The 12,119-nt window shown below is 41.3% G+C and overlaps 1 protein-coding gene across 10 annotated transcripts in view; it reads left to right on the plus strand.

The window, feature by feature from the left end:
• The window catches only part of ATXN2 (ataxin 2), a 50,968-nt gene that overhangs the window by 22,243 nt on the left and 16,606 nt on the right, over positions 1–12,119 (plus strand). For 3 of the 10 annotated variants that reach the window (XM_032706282.1, XM_032706276.1, XM_032706277.1), the window contains exons 10-19: positions 999–1,208; positions 3,588–3,770; positions 5,273–5,461; positions 6,170–6,277; positions 7,217–7,287; positions 7,979–8,286; positions 8,606–8,669; positions 8,786–8,938; positions 9,848–9,914; positions 11,861–12,045. In XM_032706282.1, coding sequence (XP_032562173.1) covers positions 999–1,208; positions 3,588–3,770; positions 5,273–5,461; positions 6,170–6,277; positions 7,217–7,287; positions 7,979–8,286; positions 8,606–8,669; positions 8,786–8,938; positions 9,848–9,914; positions 11,861–12,045 — 1,538 coding nt within the window. The remainder of the gene's footprint in view (positions 1–998; positions 1,209–3,587; positions 3,771–5,272; positions 5,462–6,169; positions 6,278–7,216; positions 7,288–7,978; positions 8,287–8,605; positions 8,670–8,785; positions 8,939–9,847; positions 9,915–11,860; positions 12,046–12,119) is intronic. The other 7 variants (XM_032706278.1, XM_032706280.1, XM_032706281.1 and 4 more) reach the window with 6 other exon arrangements.

Consider the following 12,119-nt stretch of genomic DNA (forward strand, 5'->3'; position numbering starts at 1 on the left):
CGGTGTTCCATAAACCAAAAACACCATTTTTGAGGTGGCTTTCAGCAGTAGCCTGTCCTTGAGGCATTATTCTTAAAAGTTAAGAATTCTGTTCTGTGAAATTGCTGTGAATAAATGAAAAATGTATAATACTCAAGTGATCTGTCTGGAGAGGAAGTCTGAGAAACATCTAAAGGTAAGTGAGACTTCCTTTTTAAAGACAGAGTCAGCTGTATAAGGGATGAACAACTGAGCCTTGCCCAAACAATGCTAACCTTGAAATTTTTCCGTAGTATTTGTGGTTTCTGTCATCCTGTTACTCTGCTGAATTAACATCATATACCTAAAATATTCAGAATGGCTTGTAAATTCAATTAATTCTGTTTTGGAAACCATGAACCCTGTTTATGAAACCATGAACCCCTAGATTAAAATCCTCCATTAATACTTGAGATAACTGATAAAGGCATAAATGTCAGGATTCAGACACTGAACACCGCTGTTTTTTGTAAAGATACAGTTCCTAGCTGGATATTGCTCATCATTTGGTTTGCAAGTAGCACTTTGTGTAGTTATGCTGTTTGTGACCAGCTGTTTGAGACCCTCTGGTAGCTGTTAAGGGCCTTGGTGAGTGCTGGGTGCTGTAGAGCATTGATATGCCAGGCTAACAGATCAAACTTTACTGTCTATTCCTTAGTAGTATTTGTAGATCCTAATTAACCCTTTGGGGAGCTCGTGCTGTTCCGACCCCAAATTCAACCCAAAGTGGTGGAAACAACCCCGCAGAGCCTCTTGCCAAACTCAGTCCCCAAAGGGTTAAACGTGCAAAATCATTTTGTCATATTTTTACTTTTTTTTTTTTCTGTTGACCTTTTCCCCCCCCCCCTTCCCCTTCCCTCCCTCAAACCCCTAAACCCCCCCTTCCCAACTCCCCTCCCCACCCCTCCCAAGACCCCCAACCCCCCATAATTTTTTTTCTTTAGTTTTTATACTTTCCTTCATATCATTTGTTCTGTCAGGTGTTCCCTGGCCATCGCCTTGCCCATCTCCTTCCTCTCGCCCACCTTCTCGCTACCAGTCAGGTCCCAACTCTCTTCCACCTCGGGCAGCCACCCCTACACGGCCGCCCTCCAGGCCCCCCTCGCGGCCCTCCAGGCCCCCGTCTCACCCCTCTGCTCATGGTTCTCCAGCTCCTGTCTCTACTATGCCTAAACGCATGTCTTCAGAAGGTACAATACCACAATTTGTTCATGGGGTGTTTTTTTTTTTCTGTTTTTGTTTTTTTTTTTTTCGTTTTTTTTCTCGTTCGTCTTCGTTTATAACTCCTCCGTGAGTTTTTAATTGACAAAATTTGTGGTTATTTTTATTTTATTTTTTTATTTTTATTTTGGTTTTATTTTTTTTGTTTCCTCTTCATTACTTAACCTGTAATTTGTGTTTTAACTTTAGTTGATCAGACTTGTTTCTATTAACCTTTTTTGGTTTTTTTTTTTTTGTTCGTTTCGTTTGTGTTAATTTGAAGAGCTTTACAAAAACAAAACAAAAAAAAAATAAAAGAAAGCTGTGAAATTTCCCAAGTTGGTATGAAATTAAACTCAGCTTTGGAAACGCTGCTCAGTGTCTTGACTTAACCTATACAGCAACATGCAGGACCTGATAACTTTAGAGAGCATTTCTAGGACTAAACTTTAGGATAGATTTAGAAATTTATATTTAGAAGTTTCCATTTGGAAATTTACATTTAGAAATTTCCATTTGGAAATTTTCATGTAGGAATTTACATTTAGAAATTTAAAATTTAGAAATTTAAAATTTAGGAATAAATTTAGGGCTACTTTTATTCTTATTTTCTGACTATAAATTTATATAAAATACCAGTTTTAATACAGCTGTTCCACAGAAAGCAGTTTCAAATTTAACTAAAATCATTGACTTACCAACAATAATAATGAGCATGTGATAATAATGAAGCATGTAAAACAGCCAACAGTAATAATGATAAGAAAAATACTGGATTCAGAGAAGTACACTGTGGAATGGGATAGGATAAGCTGCTTCAAAGGTGAATTTGTAGGGAATTTTTAGGTCTATTTACACCGATCAGAACAATAAATCAGCTCCTTAGCAGTCAATAATACACAGAGAAGGGCTGACCTGTGAGTCTGTGGTAACTGTGTGCAGAATTATCTGAACTAAATTTGTCCTGTCAAGGTACAATAATGATCACGTTTTACAATTTTTATTTAAGTGCAGTTAAATAGACCCTGCACAGCATTGTTTAGCAAGCCTGGAAAATGCAAACTGGTTCTGTGAGAGAACAATCATCCCACTGACTGAAGCAGTAACACTGTTCTGCAGCCTGATAAATGCCTAGGGTGGTCCATGACCAAAAAGTGGATGATGGTCACGTGTCTGGCCTCCTATTGTCCATTTGTTATGGCTCTTTATATAGTCAGATACTGAGAATCCACCTGCAAACTCAATTATTTTCTTAGCCCCTGTGATTGATTTGTCAGGCCTGCACTGAACTGCTGCTTACTGCAATGTTTAATTCCTGCTGCCAGGAGATTATTGCTGGGAAATGTGTATTCTTTAAAATCCTCACCTGTATATAATTTGGATTGAAGTGTACTTGAGATTCATGGGTAAAATAGAGGCTGACGTTTAAAGATTATGTAACCAGAGAGATGCTTCATATTGTAAAACCTTATCTGAAACCAAAAAGCCATTATCTGAACTTTCCACTATTATTGACCTACATTAAAAATGACAAAAAAAATCAGCCGGATCATGTTTTGTTCACAAAGTTTTTCCTTTTCAAGTATCAACATTTGAGTCTGATCTGGTAAAGAAAACGTTTGTTAGGATGTAAAAACCATATTGCTGCTTAGAGTTGAGCTTAACTGTTGTGTGGCAGCTGCAGAAGCTGTTCAGAACTCCTGTACTCTCCTATGGCTTTGGCTCCTGGTGTTAAACATGCATGACTTGAACCTTGGGACAACAATCACTCGTTCAGTTGCAGTTTTGCTGACTCGGGAATGAATTGTGGCAGCGGCTGCAGCCGCTGAGCCTCGGTGCAGAATGCCCTGCTCAAATTCCCCCGGAGCATCGCCCAGCCCGTGGGGACTGTGAATGGTTGGGATCACTGCCCACCTGACAAAAGCACTGGAAATTTTTCATTGGAATTGCCCTTGTCCAGGGCGAGCTGGGCCACCAACCCTTATGGCTTGTCTTGCACTAAGCACTGCTGGATGCTTGGATTCAAATATTTGAAATGCAGGACTCGCACACCTGTTTCGAGGCTGATAAAGCTTCTAAATATCCATTTAGAGCTGGCCTAGCAAGGTGATGAGTGTTGGCAGCCTGGCTGGACCAGTGGCTCGGCCTTTTTAGTCTGGTGGATCCCTGGTTCTAGTCAATGTCAGTGTAAATTGCTTGACTTTATTACTGAATTACTGAGAGTTATGAGATGCAATCCAAGTTTGAAGACCACATTGTATGTTTTTGAGAGTTATGAGATGAGATCCAGTTTTAAAAGCAGATAGTATGTTTGGATACTCCTAGTGCCGGGCTTCACTTAACTGTGTGGGTTGTTTTTCTTTCCCCAGGGCCTCCACGGATGTCTCCTAAGGCTCAACGGCACCCTCGAGGTCACAGAGTCTCTACTGGTAGGGGTACAATTTCAAGTGGCTTAGAATTTGTATCTCATAATGCACCTGGGGAAGCATCTACTGCTGCAGTGGCACGAGGCAGCCCTTCAGGTGGGACGTGGTCATCAGTTGTCAGTGGGGGTAGGTAAAGCTTGGCTTATTGCAGATGGCTTGCAGGGGGACCTTAGAGTGGGAATGCTCAGCAGAATCCTGCCTTTCCAGACAATTCAGGCTCTGAATAACCAAATCCTGGGCTGACTTAGCTTAGTGGGAGAAGGATGTTCCCAGTAAAAGAGTTGGTGAGTTGGTCCTTCAAGTGCAGGATTGTCCTAATTGCAGGGCCAGGTGGTGTGTGAAGAGAGAGGGAGGAAAAATGTGGGAATTAGTTGTTGAAAGGATTAATTCTGAGGAGAGTTACTGGAGGAGGCAGGAGAAGTTAGATACATTCCATGGCATCACTGGGTTTGGTCAGTGGCAGTGTGGCTGGGCTGTGGTTTTTTGAAGGAGGTGTTTGCATAGAGGAAGGTTGGTGTTAAAATGATGCTCAAGTTAAGTTGGATATATTTTTCCTTTAGAAATTACATGGATTTTAAGTGGTGATGTTGTTCTTGTCTACTGTAGGAGCAGCTGTAGTCAGTGTCTCCTTTTTTTGAATCAGTTAATGGGGTTTTTTTGAATATTTGACTTTTCAAGCTCAGTCTTGTGACACAGGCCCTAGTCCAGAGCTTTTAGGTTGAGGCCATGTTCTAGTGGGCTGTGAGCAACTGGGTGTTTCCTTGGGCAGGTGAGAGACAGTTTGGTCCTTTTTAGATCCTTTTTGGGTACTTCTTAGCAGTGCAGAATTCTAGAGGAGTGTAGTGGGAATGCATTTTTCAGAAGGAAGGTATGAATTAGACCCACATAGACCTGTTGCCTTGTGGAAAAGATTTAAACTCTTGTGTTCTGGCATTATTTCTGATTCATCTTTGCTCCCCACACCCCACTTTATATATTATTAACATGCAAGTAGGACTGTTAAACCACTTACCTCTCTTTTTCCTCACTCACTGGGGGTTAATATGTGACATAAAGCACTAACTTGCCACAGTGGGATGAGCAGGAAGCAGGAGGTTTAAACAACTTGTTTAAATTTCTTATTTAAAGAATACACAACTTTCCTTGCTGCTTTAACACAGGGGCAAAAATATACATCAACTATTCCTTTTTTTCAATAGGCTGTGTTGTTTTTTTTCCAGCTGGCAAACCTCCAAAAGAGGACGCCGGAAAATGGAGGGGTTTTTTCAGCCCTTTTAAAAAAAATGTTTTACATCTGATTGTGTGGAGACCTGCCCACCTTTTGTGTTCTGCCTGAAACTGTGTTAATGTGAGCTCTTGTAGTTGTACTTCTGGGGGGGCTGGGGAGCATTTTTCAGCTTCACAGTGGGACTGAGAGGGCAGTGATGTGTATTAGGGGCCAGTCTGCAGAGAAATCACCCCACTTATCTGAAATGCTGCGTTGTAAAGAACTAGGAGATGTACCTGAAAGGTAAACAGGTTTTCAGTTACTCTAAAAAGTATTTTAAAGCATGTTTTTAGCCATTTTAGAAACTGTTGAGCAGCTGAGGAAGCTCATCCTATAACTGTTTTTTCCTGTTTGTTTCTAGTTCCGAGATTATCCCCTAAAACACACAGGCCTAGGTCTCCAAGGCAGAGCAGCACTCCCATGGGACCAGCTCTGCCTTCTCCTCAGCCTGGTACTATTCCCACTGAATCTGTTGCCATGCCTGTTCCAGCTGCCTCTCCTACACCTGCCAGCCCTGCATCCAACAGAGCAGTCACCCCTTCCAACGAAGGTAGGTTGCAAATTCTCCCTTTCCCTAATCCCTGACAAGGAATTTGCCTTGAAAGAGCAAAACTCCTTTCTAAATAATGGAAATTCTTGGGATGCATTTAATTTTACTGTGAGTTCCCCTTTTGTCATTGTGCCAACTTGAAACTAAGCTTGGAGGGAGGCTTTTTGTTGAGTCTGTGCTTGATTTCTTGTGCCCTTTAAGGGAGATGGGCTTACAAGTGTCTGACTTAATTGAGAATTTCTTTTTTCAAACTGAGTTCTTGGCTCTTTTCTAATTTAAAGAATCATAGGCCACTGGTTTCAGAGACAATTTTGAACATAGCAAAAATAGGGGAAAAAACCCAACATTCAAGGACACAGTCAAATGTCTAAGAACTCTCAAATGGTTGTCGAATTCTATCTGAAGAGCTTGGACTTAAAAGTACTGTACTCTTGGTTTATAGTTTGTTCAGCCTAGTCAAGGTTTGGTATATGATGAGAGGGATGAGTTCAGCTGGACTTTATAATCTGGCTTAAAGACAGTAAGGTGGGGAAGGGGCAAGGATGATCCTCCAGGCACCAACTAGGTAGCAGAAAACGTGTAACTTCAGAGATTTTTGGTTTTTAAACTAAAATCAAGCTTAATCTCTCTCCTGTTTTTATCTTACCATCTCTCTTTGGTCATTTTGAGTTGTGTAAAAGAGAATAACTTGGACCATTTCTTCTCCAGCTAAAGATACCAGGCTTCAGGACCAGAGGCAAAATTCTGCAACTGGAAACAAGGAGAATATAAAGCCAAGTGAGACTTCTCCTAGTTTTCCTAAACCTGAAAACAAAGGTTTGTATCCAAAGCTTTTGGTTGTACTTGAGTGCTGTAGGAATTCTGCACACTAAGCCTGCTGTACTGGCTTCTTTAGTTGGCATTTTTAGGAAGACTTGGAAACAATCTGGTGTTCTACAGCAAAAATTTGGTCGTGCAGTTGTCAAGTGGCAGGACTGCAGTTTTAAATGTTGTTTGTGACTCATTCCATCAGCACAAAGTGTAGAGATGCTCATGTGGATAGTGTGATTTCCCTTGGTTTTTTCTTTTTTTTTTTTTTTTTCCTTCTCTCTTTTCCCAGCTCACAGAGCTGGTTTTTAGCTGCCTTTGGACTGAATATGTGTTTCTGCTCAGAGCTGTGCTCACAAGAATTGTGAGCATCATGGCCAGCACAGTTCTTCTGACTCTGCATTTTCCTGCTATGCCTTAAATTTGTTTTTTAATGCAACACTGCTTGTTCACTGTTCTCAAAAAAATCTTTTCACATCCTTGAACTTGGGATCATGGATTGATTCAGGTTGGAAAGACCTTTAGGATGGAGTCCAGCCATAAAGCTCACCTTGAGCAGTGTTTCTCCTTTACTTGCTGTGTTTTGAAACACTGGCAGTGTGTGTTTGGGGGGGGGGGGGTTGTTGCATTTTGCTTTGTGTTCAGTGAGTTCTGCAGTCCCTGCACCTCAGGGCTTCTGCCTTGGTGTGGTGCATTAGAACTAAAGATAAGTCAGTTATGTAATGCTGTGGTTTCACAGAGTGTTTCTGTCTGCTCATGGAATTGTACCAAATTACAAATGCACTTATATCACTGTTTTTCATCTCTATATATGCAAACATTACCTTTCTGCAAACTTAGTAATGTGTAGGTGTTATATATATGTATATGTGTGTGTGTATATATATATATATATTTATATTTCTTGTATTAGAAATGCCTGGACAATGTTGGTCTTATATTTGGCAGGTGTCTCTCCAATTGTTTCAGAGCATAGAAAACAGATTGATGATTTAAAGAAATTTAAGAATGACTTTAGGGTAAGTTTCTCTATGTTAATTGTGTCATAATTCTCATGTGCATCCAGATTATTTTAATGAATTGAATACACTACATATGTTAACATGTCTCTATACTTGTGCTTAATTTATGAAAATATCTGTAAGAATTCATACCAGATATTGGAAAATCAATGCTGACTTTTGCTAGTACAATTGCCTAATACCCATAAATGTGAATATTGACTGTACACTGAAAATAGGACTTGAAACCTGTTTGATTATTAGGTACAAATAATTATCACACACTCCATATGGAGGAGCTGTTGCAAAATTAAATGAAGAGTTTTGCTGAGGAAAATTGAAGATGAATTCATATTACTTACTTCCTGGCCATAATGGTTTATTAAATCAGGTTAACTTTTCAAGTGTTACTGTTAAATCACAGCACAGATGAGTCCAGAGGGTTGTCCTAAGCTTTCCTGTCACTCCCTAATCAACATATGGGTCAGTTGAATTGCTGAACAGCTTCTTGCTCAGTGCAGGTTTAAACATTGTCAATGTTCATGGATTTCTTTCCTAGTAGAAATGGAAATATATGTTTTAAAAGGTCATTTCCAGATGATTGAGGCCTGTGGGACTGTATTTTACTCTGTGTATGTGACAGCATTAGATTGTCTCTCCATAGTTCTGTATATCAATTTACTGAATATATTCCTTGGGTTTTTTTCAGTTACAGTCAAGTTCCTCTTCAGATGCAGTGGATCAGCTGCTAAACAAAACCCGAGAGGGGGAAAAATCAAGAGATGTAGTTAAAGAAAAGACAGAATCCACCCCTAAAGAATCTATCATAGAACCTGGCAGTAACACCAACTCCAGTGGTGGCAGTAGCAAACCCAATAGTCCCAGTATTTCTCCTTCCATAAGTAACAACTCTGAGCAAAAGCGAGGGCCTGAGGTGACTTCCCAAGGTGTGCAGACATCTGGGCCTGGAAGTAAACAAGATAAAGAGGATAAAGAGGAGAAGAAGGATACTTCTGAGTGAGTAATTATGCCTTTTAGAATAAGCACAATTAGCCTTGTGTAGAAAAAGCTGGTGTGAATGTGTAATATGTTGTCTAAAAGCTTATTTAAATGTTTTCCTGGCTCACATGAGCTTTAGCATCAACAACAGGAAAAAATTTATGAATAAATGTAGTAACAGCCCTGTCAATAAGAGTGGTTTTTTGCATGTCATGTGGTGTTTGAGTTCTCAGAAATCTGACTCACAGATGGAAATGAGGTATTTCTTACATTATTAATTGCAGATATGCTCATAAGGGAATAATGCCAAACTTAATGTTTTGTTTTTTATGTTTAGGCAAGTTAGAAAATCAACACTTAATCCTAATGCTAAAGAGTTCAACCCTCGATCTTTTGCTCAAGTAAGTTGTTTGATGCTGTTTAACGCTGCCTTCGAGTAGATCTTGATAAGCAGAGCTTTTCCTTGGAGGATACTCAGACTAATCTTGCCCTGTGCTTTGCTCAACTCTGTTTGTAGCCGAAACCTTCTACTACACCAACCTCCCCTCGTCCGCAAGCTCAACCCAGCCCCTCCATGGTGGGTCATCAGCAGCCAACCCCTGTGTACACTCAGCCTGTTTGTTTTGCACCAAATATGATGTACCCGGTTCCAGTGAGTCCAGGCGTGCAGGTAAAGTGCTGCAAACTCCTCCACACTTCACAGGGATTGCCAGGACGTTGAGGAGACTTAGGAATCATAGAATGGTTTGGGCTGGGAGGGACCTGAAATATCATCTAGTTCCAACTGAGGAGCTCTGAGTTAAAACAGTGAAGTGGTACAGCTTGTAAACATAAATGAGATTGTTGTTAAGTTTTAGCTGTGTAAATACTGGCTTTTCCCAGTGCTCCCTCAGTCAGGATGTTCAAATAGTCTCAAACACTTCTCAGTTCCAGCAGCTCCTATTTAACGTTAATCTCTAAGCACAGTCTCACTCTCTTTAAGCAACTGTTTCTTTGTCCTCAGCTTCCAGCTGAGTCCCCACTAGTTTCTGGTTGTTGTGGGGATCACTGGGATTTCAAATCTAGCTCTGTTATCATAGAATATCCTGAGTTGGAAGGGACCCACAGGGATCATCCAGTCCAACTCCTGCCCTGCCCAGGACGCCCCAACAATCCCACCCTGTCCCTGAGAGCGTTGTCCAAACATTCCTGGAGCTCTGGCAGCCTTGGGGCTGTGACCATTCCCTGGGGAGCCTGTTCAGTGCCCCACCACCCTCTGGGGGAAGAACCTTTTCCTGAGATCCAACCTAAACCTCCCCTGACACAGTTTTATAAAAAAAAGCTGTTGCAGAGCTGTTTGATTTAGTCCACTGCTTGCAGTAGTAGTGTTCCTTGTCTGGTTGTTGCAAACCATATGGTCTCCTTTGTTTGTCCATGCAGACTTACTGACAGGGGTCCAGGAAAACCTCACAGGTTAGGCAGAGTTCACTAAACCATGTAACAAAACAGAGTAAAACACATCAAAGCTGAGTGGGGCCCCCACCCCAACACACACTGGCTTTTTAAAGGAATATCATGATTTCAATTTCTTGTGTTTCAGCCTTTGTATCCTATTCCCATGACGCCCATGCCAGTGAACCAAGCCAAGACATATAGAGCAGGTAAAGGTGAGAATAATACTGCCTGTTTGGTTCTCAGTCTGCATGCAGCATGGAGAAATTAGAGCTGTTTGTGTGCTTTCTAATCCATGTTAATTTGTTTTTGATTGATATTTTAAATGCTATTTTTAATGAAGGGAAGTAAGTGGAAATACTAATGGATTTTTAGATAAACTAATTCAGCCAAAACAGGCTAAGTTTGAGTTATGGGGAGTTGCTTGGTTTGGAATCTGATTTGACAAGCAGGAAAACGTCTCTGTTACTTGGAGCATTAGGGTAAGCTGATCATCTCCTATATTTCATAAATATTATAGGTTTGTTTAAAGGGAACTTCTGTACTGATTTACAGCACTGAATGGTGCTTTAATAGAGGGGTTTTGTCAACAAGCAAAGTCAGTCTTTCTTCAGGAAGAGTGTGCTCTGCTGCTCTTCTGGAAAAAACTCACTGCTGGTTCCAGTTTTTTCCTCTGCGTTCCTTCTACCCCAGTAATGAACAGCTGGACCAACAATACCATGTTTTTAACAAGTGACACCCATGTCTGTGGAGACAGAACATGTGGGAGATGCTCCCTGTGCAGTGCAGAGAAGGAACAGAAGAGTGTTTTTCTAGTCCTGTTTCAGGGAAGGCTCTAACTCTGCACAGTTCATTCCTTCTTGCAGTGTTAGCCAGTGCTTCCTGAGCACGGGATCCAGTGCTGCAGCTCCAGTCGCTGGAGGGGGAGATTGTTTCCAAGAGCAATCCTGCTGTTCAGAAGCAAACAAGTGGCCTTTATGAACGTAGGGAAGACAAACCCCTGCAATGTATTTCTGTGTTAAAACACAGTAACTTCACTGTGAAATCTTTTCATTGGTAGCACTGTTTTAATCAGAAGTACATTGCTGAGTACTCATTTGCTGTGTGAGGCAGCTCCAATTCTGAATTCCTTTTTAAAGCTCCAGTATTTTCTGCATATCCATCTGTGTGCAGCATAGCCCTGAGGGAGCTGCCTGGGTTACAGCTCAGTGCCTTTATGCTGTTCAAGTTGCCTCCTGTATTTACTTCTTTCTATTGTTGATTTGCAGAGTAAATACAACCATCAGTGAGTGAATTTACTGACATCTCCTTTCCTCTCCCTAAGGGGTCTGGCTACATTGCCCACTGCAGTGGAGTTTACAGGTGCTTGGGGTAGTTTAGTTAGTAGTTGCAGCCTGACTGCAGGAGGCTGGAGCTCTCCTGGAGCTCACCTGGAGCTCTCAAGCCCAGTGCTTTGTAGGCTAAATTAGTTTTTTCCAAGCTCCTCACTGCTGTGGGTTGGGTGGTCACTTACCAGGATGGTTCAGGCAGTCCCACACTACACTGCTATGCTTTTTTCGTCTTTTCTTCCCTCTTAATTATTCCTGCTCCTCTTCTTATAGGTTGTCTTGTCCCCTTCAGTGTTGTCTGTGACCTAAAAGTTGCTTTCTGCTGTCCTTAGGGGTAGCATAGAGCTCAAAAGATGTGAATACCTCAAATTGTGCCTGCATGGAGACCTTTATTCTGCTCTCCTCAGCCATAAGCATGAGTGACTTTAACAGACTCAGATTTCCAGTTGATGGAACAGTGGCTGAGTAGTTCCCATAGAGGGTGAATTAAGCCTTTTGAAGGGGACAGGATCAAATTTATTAATTTAGGTATCCTGAAATAACCTTTCTCTTCCATTGCTGATTCTTGTGAGTCTTTCTGTCCGTCCAGCTTTCTTTCCTCCTTCCTTCACAATAAAAGCAGGGCTGGGTTTGTGGCCCGATATATGGCCCAAAGGCAGTGATAAAAAACTCTTTTTCATGCTGTTCCTTTTTGCTAGAGCCCTAATAGATGGTTAAAGATGAGGGGTGAGGATATTCCACGTGGTCACAGTGACATTATAGTGTAAAACCTTTCAGGAAGATGATCATTCTTCATCCTCTGTTTCTAATGTGAGGAACTCTTTGCTTTTTAGTACCAAATATGCCCCAGCAGCGGCAAGACCAACACCACCAGAGCACCATGATGCATCCTGCCTCAGCAGCAGGCCCTCCAATTGTAGCTACTCCACCTGCTTACTCAACACAGTATGTTGCATATAGTCCCCAACAGTTTCCTAATCAGCCTCTTGTGCAGCATGTGCCACACTACCAATCTCAGGTAAGAGTCTTTTCATGCACCTGATCCATAAAACCAGAAATAATAAAGTGGCTCAGACCTAAATACCCCTTTAT

This window comes from Chiroxiphia lanceolata, chromosome 18 (genome assembly GCF_009829145.1).
Source record: "Chiroxiphia lanceolata isolate bChiLan1 chromosome 18, bChiLan1.pri, whole genome shotgun sequence".
In the NCBI taxonomy this organism is placed as follows: Eukaryota; Metazoa; Chordata; class Aves; order Passeriformes; family Pipridae; genus Chiroxiphia; species Chiroxiphia lanceolata.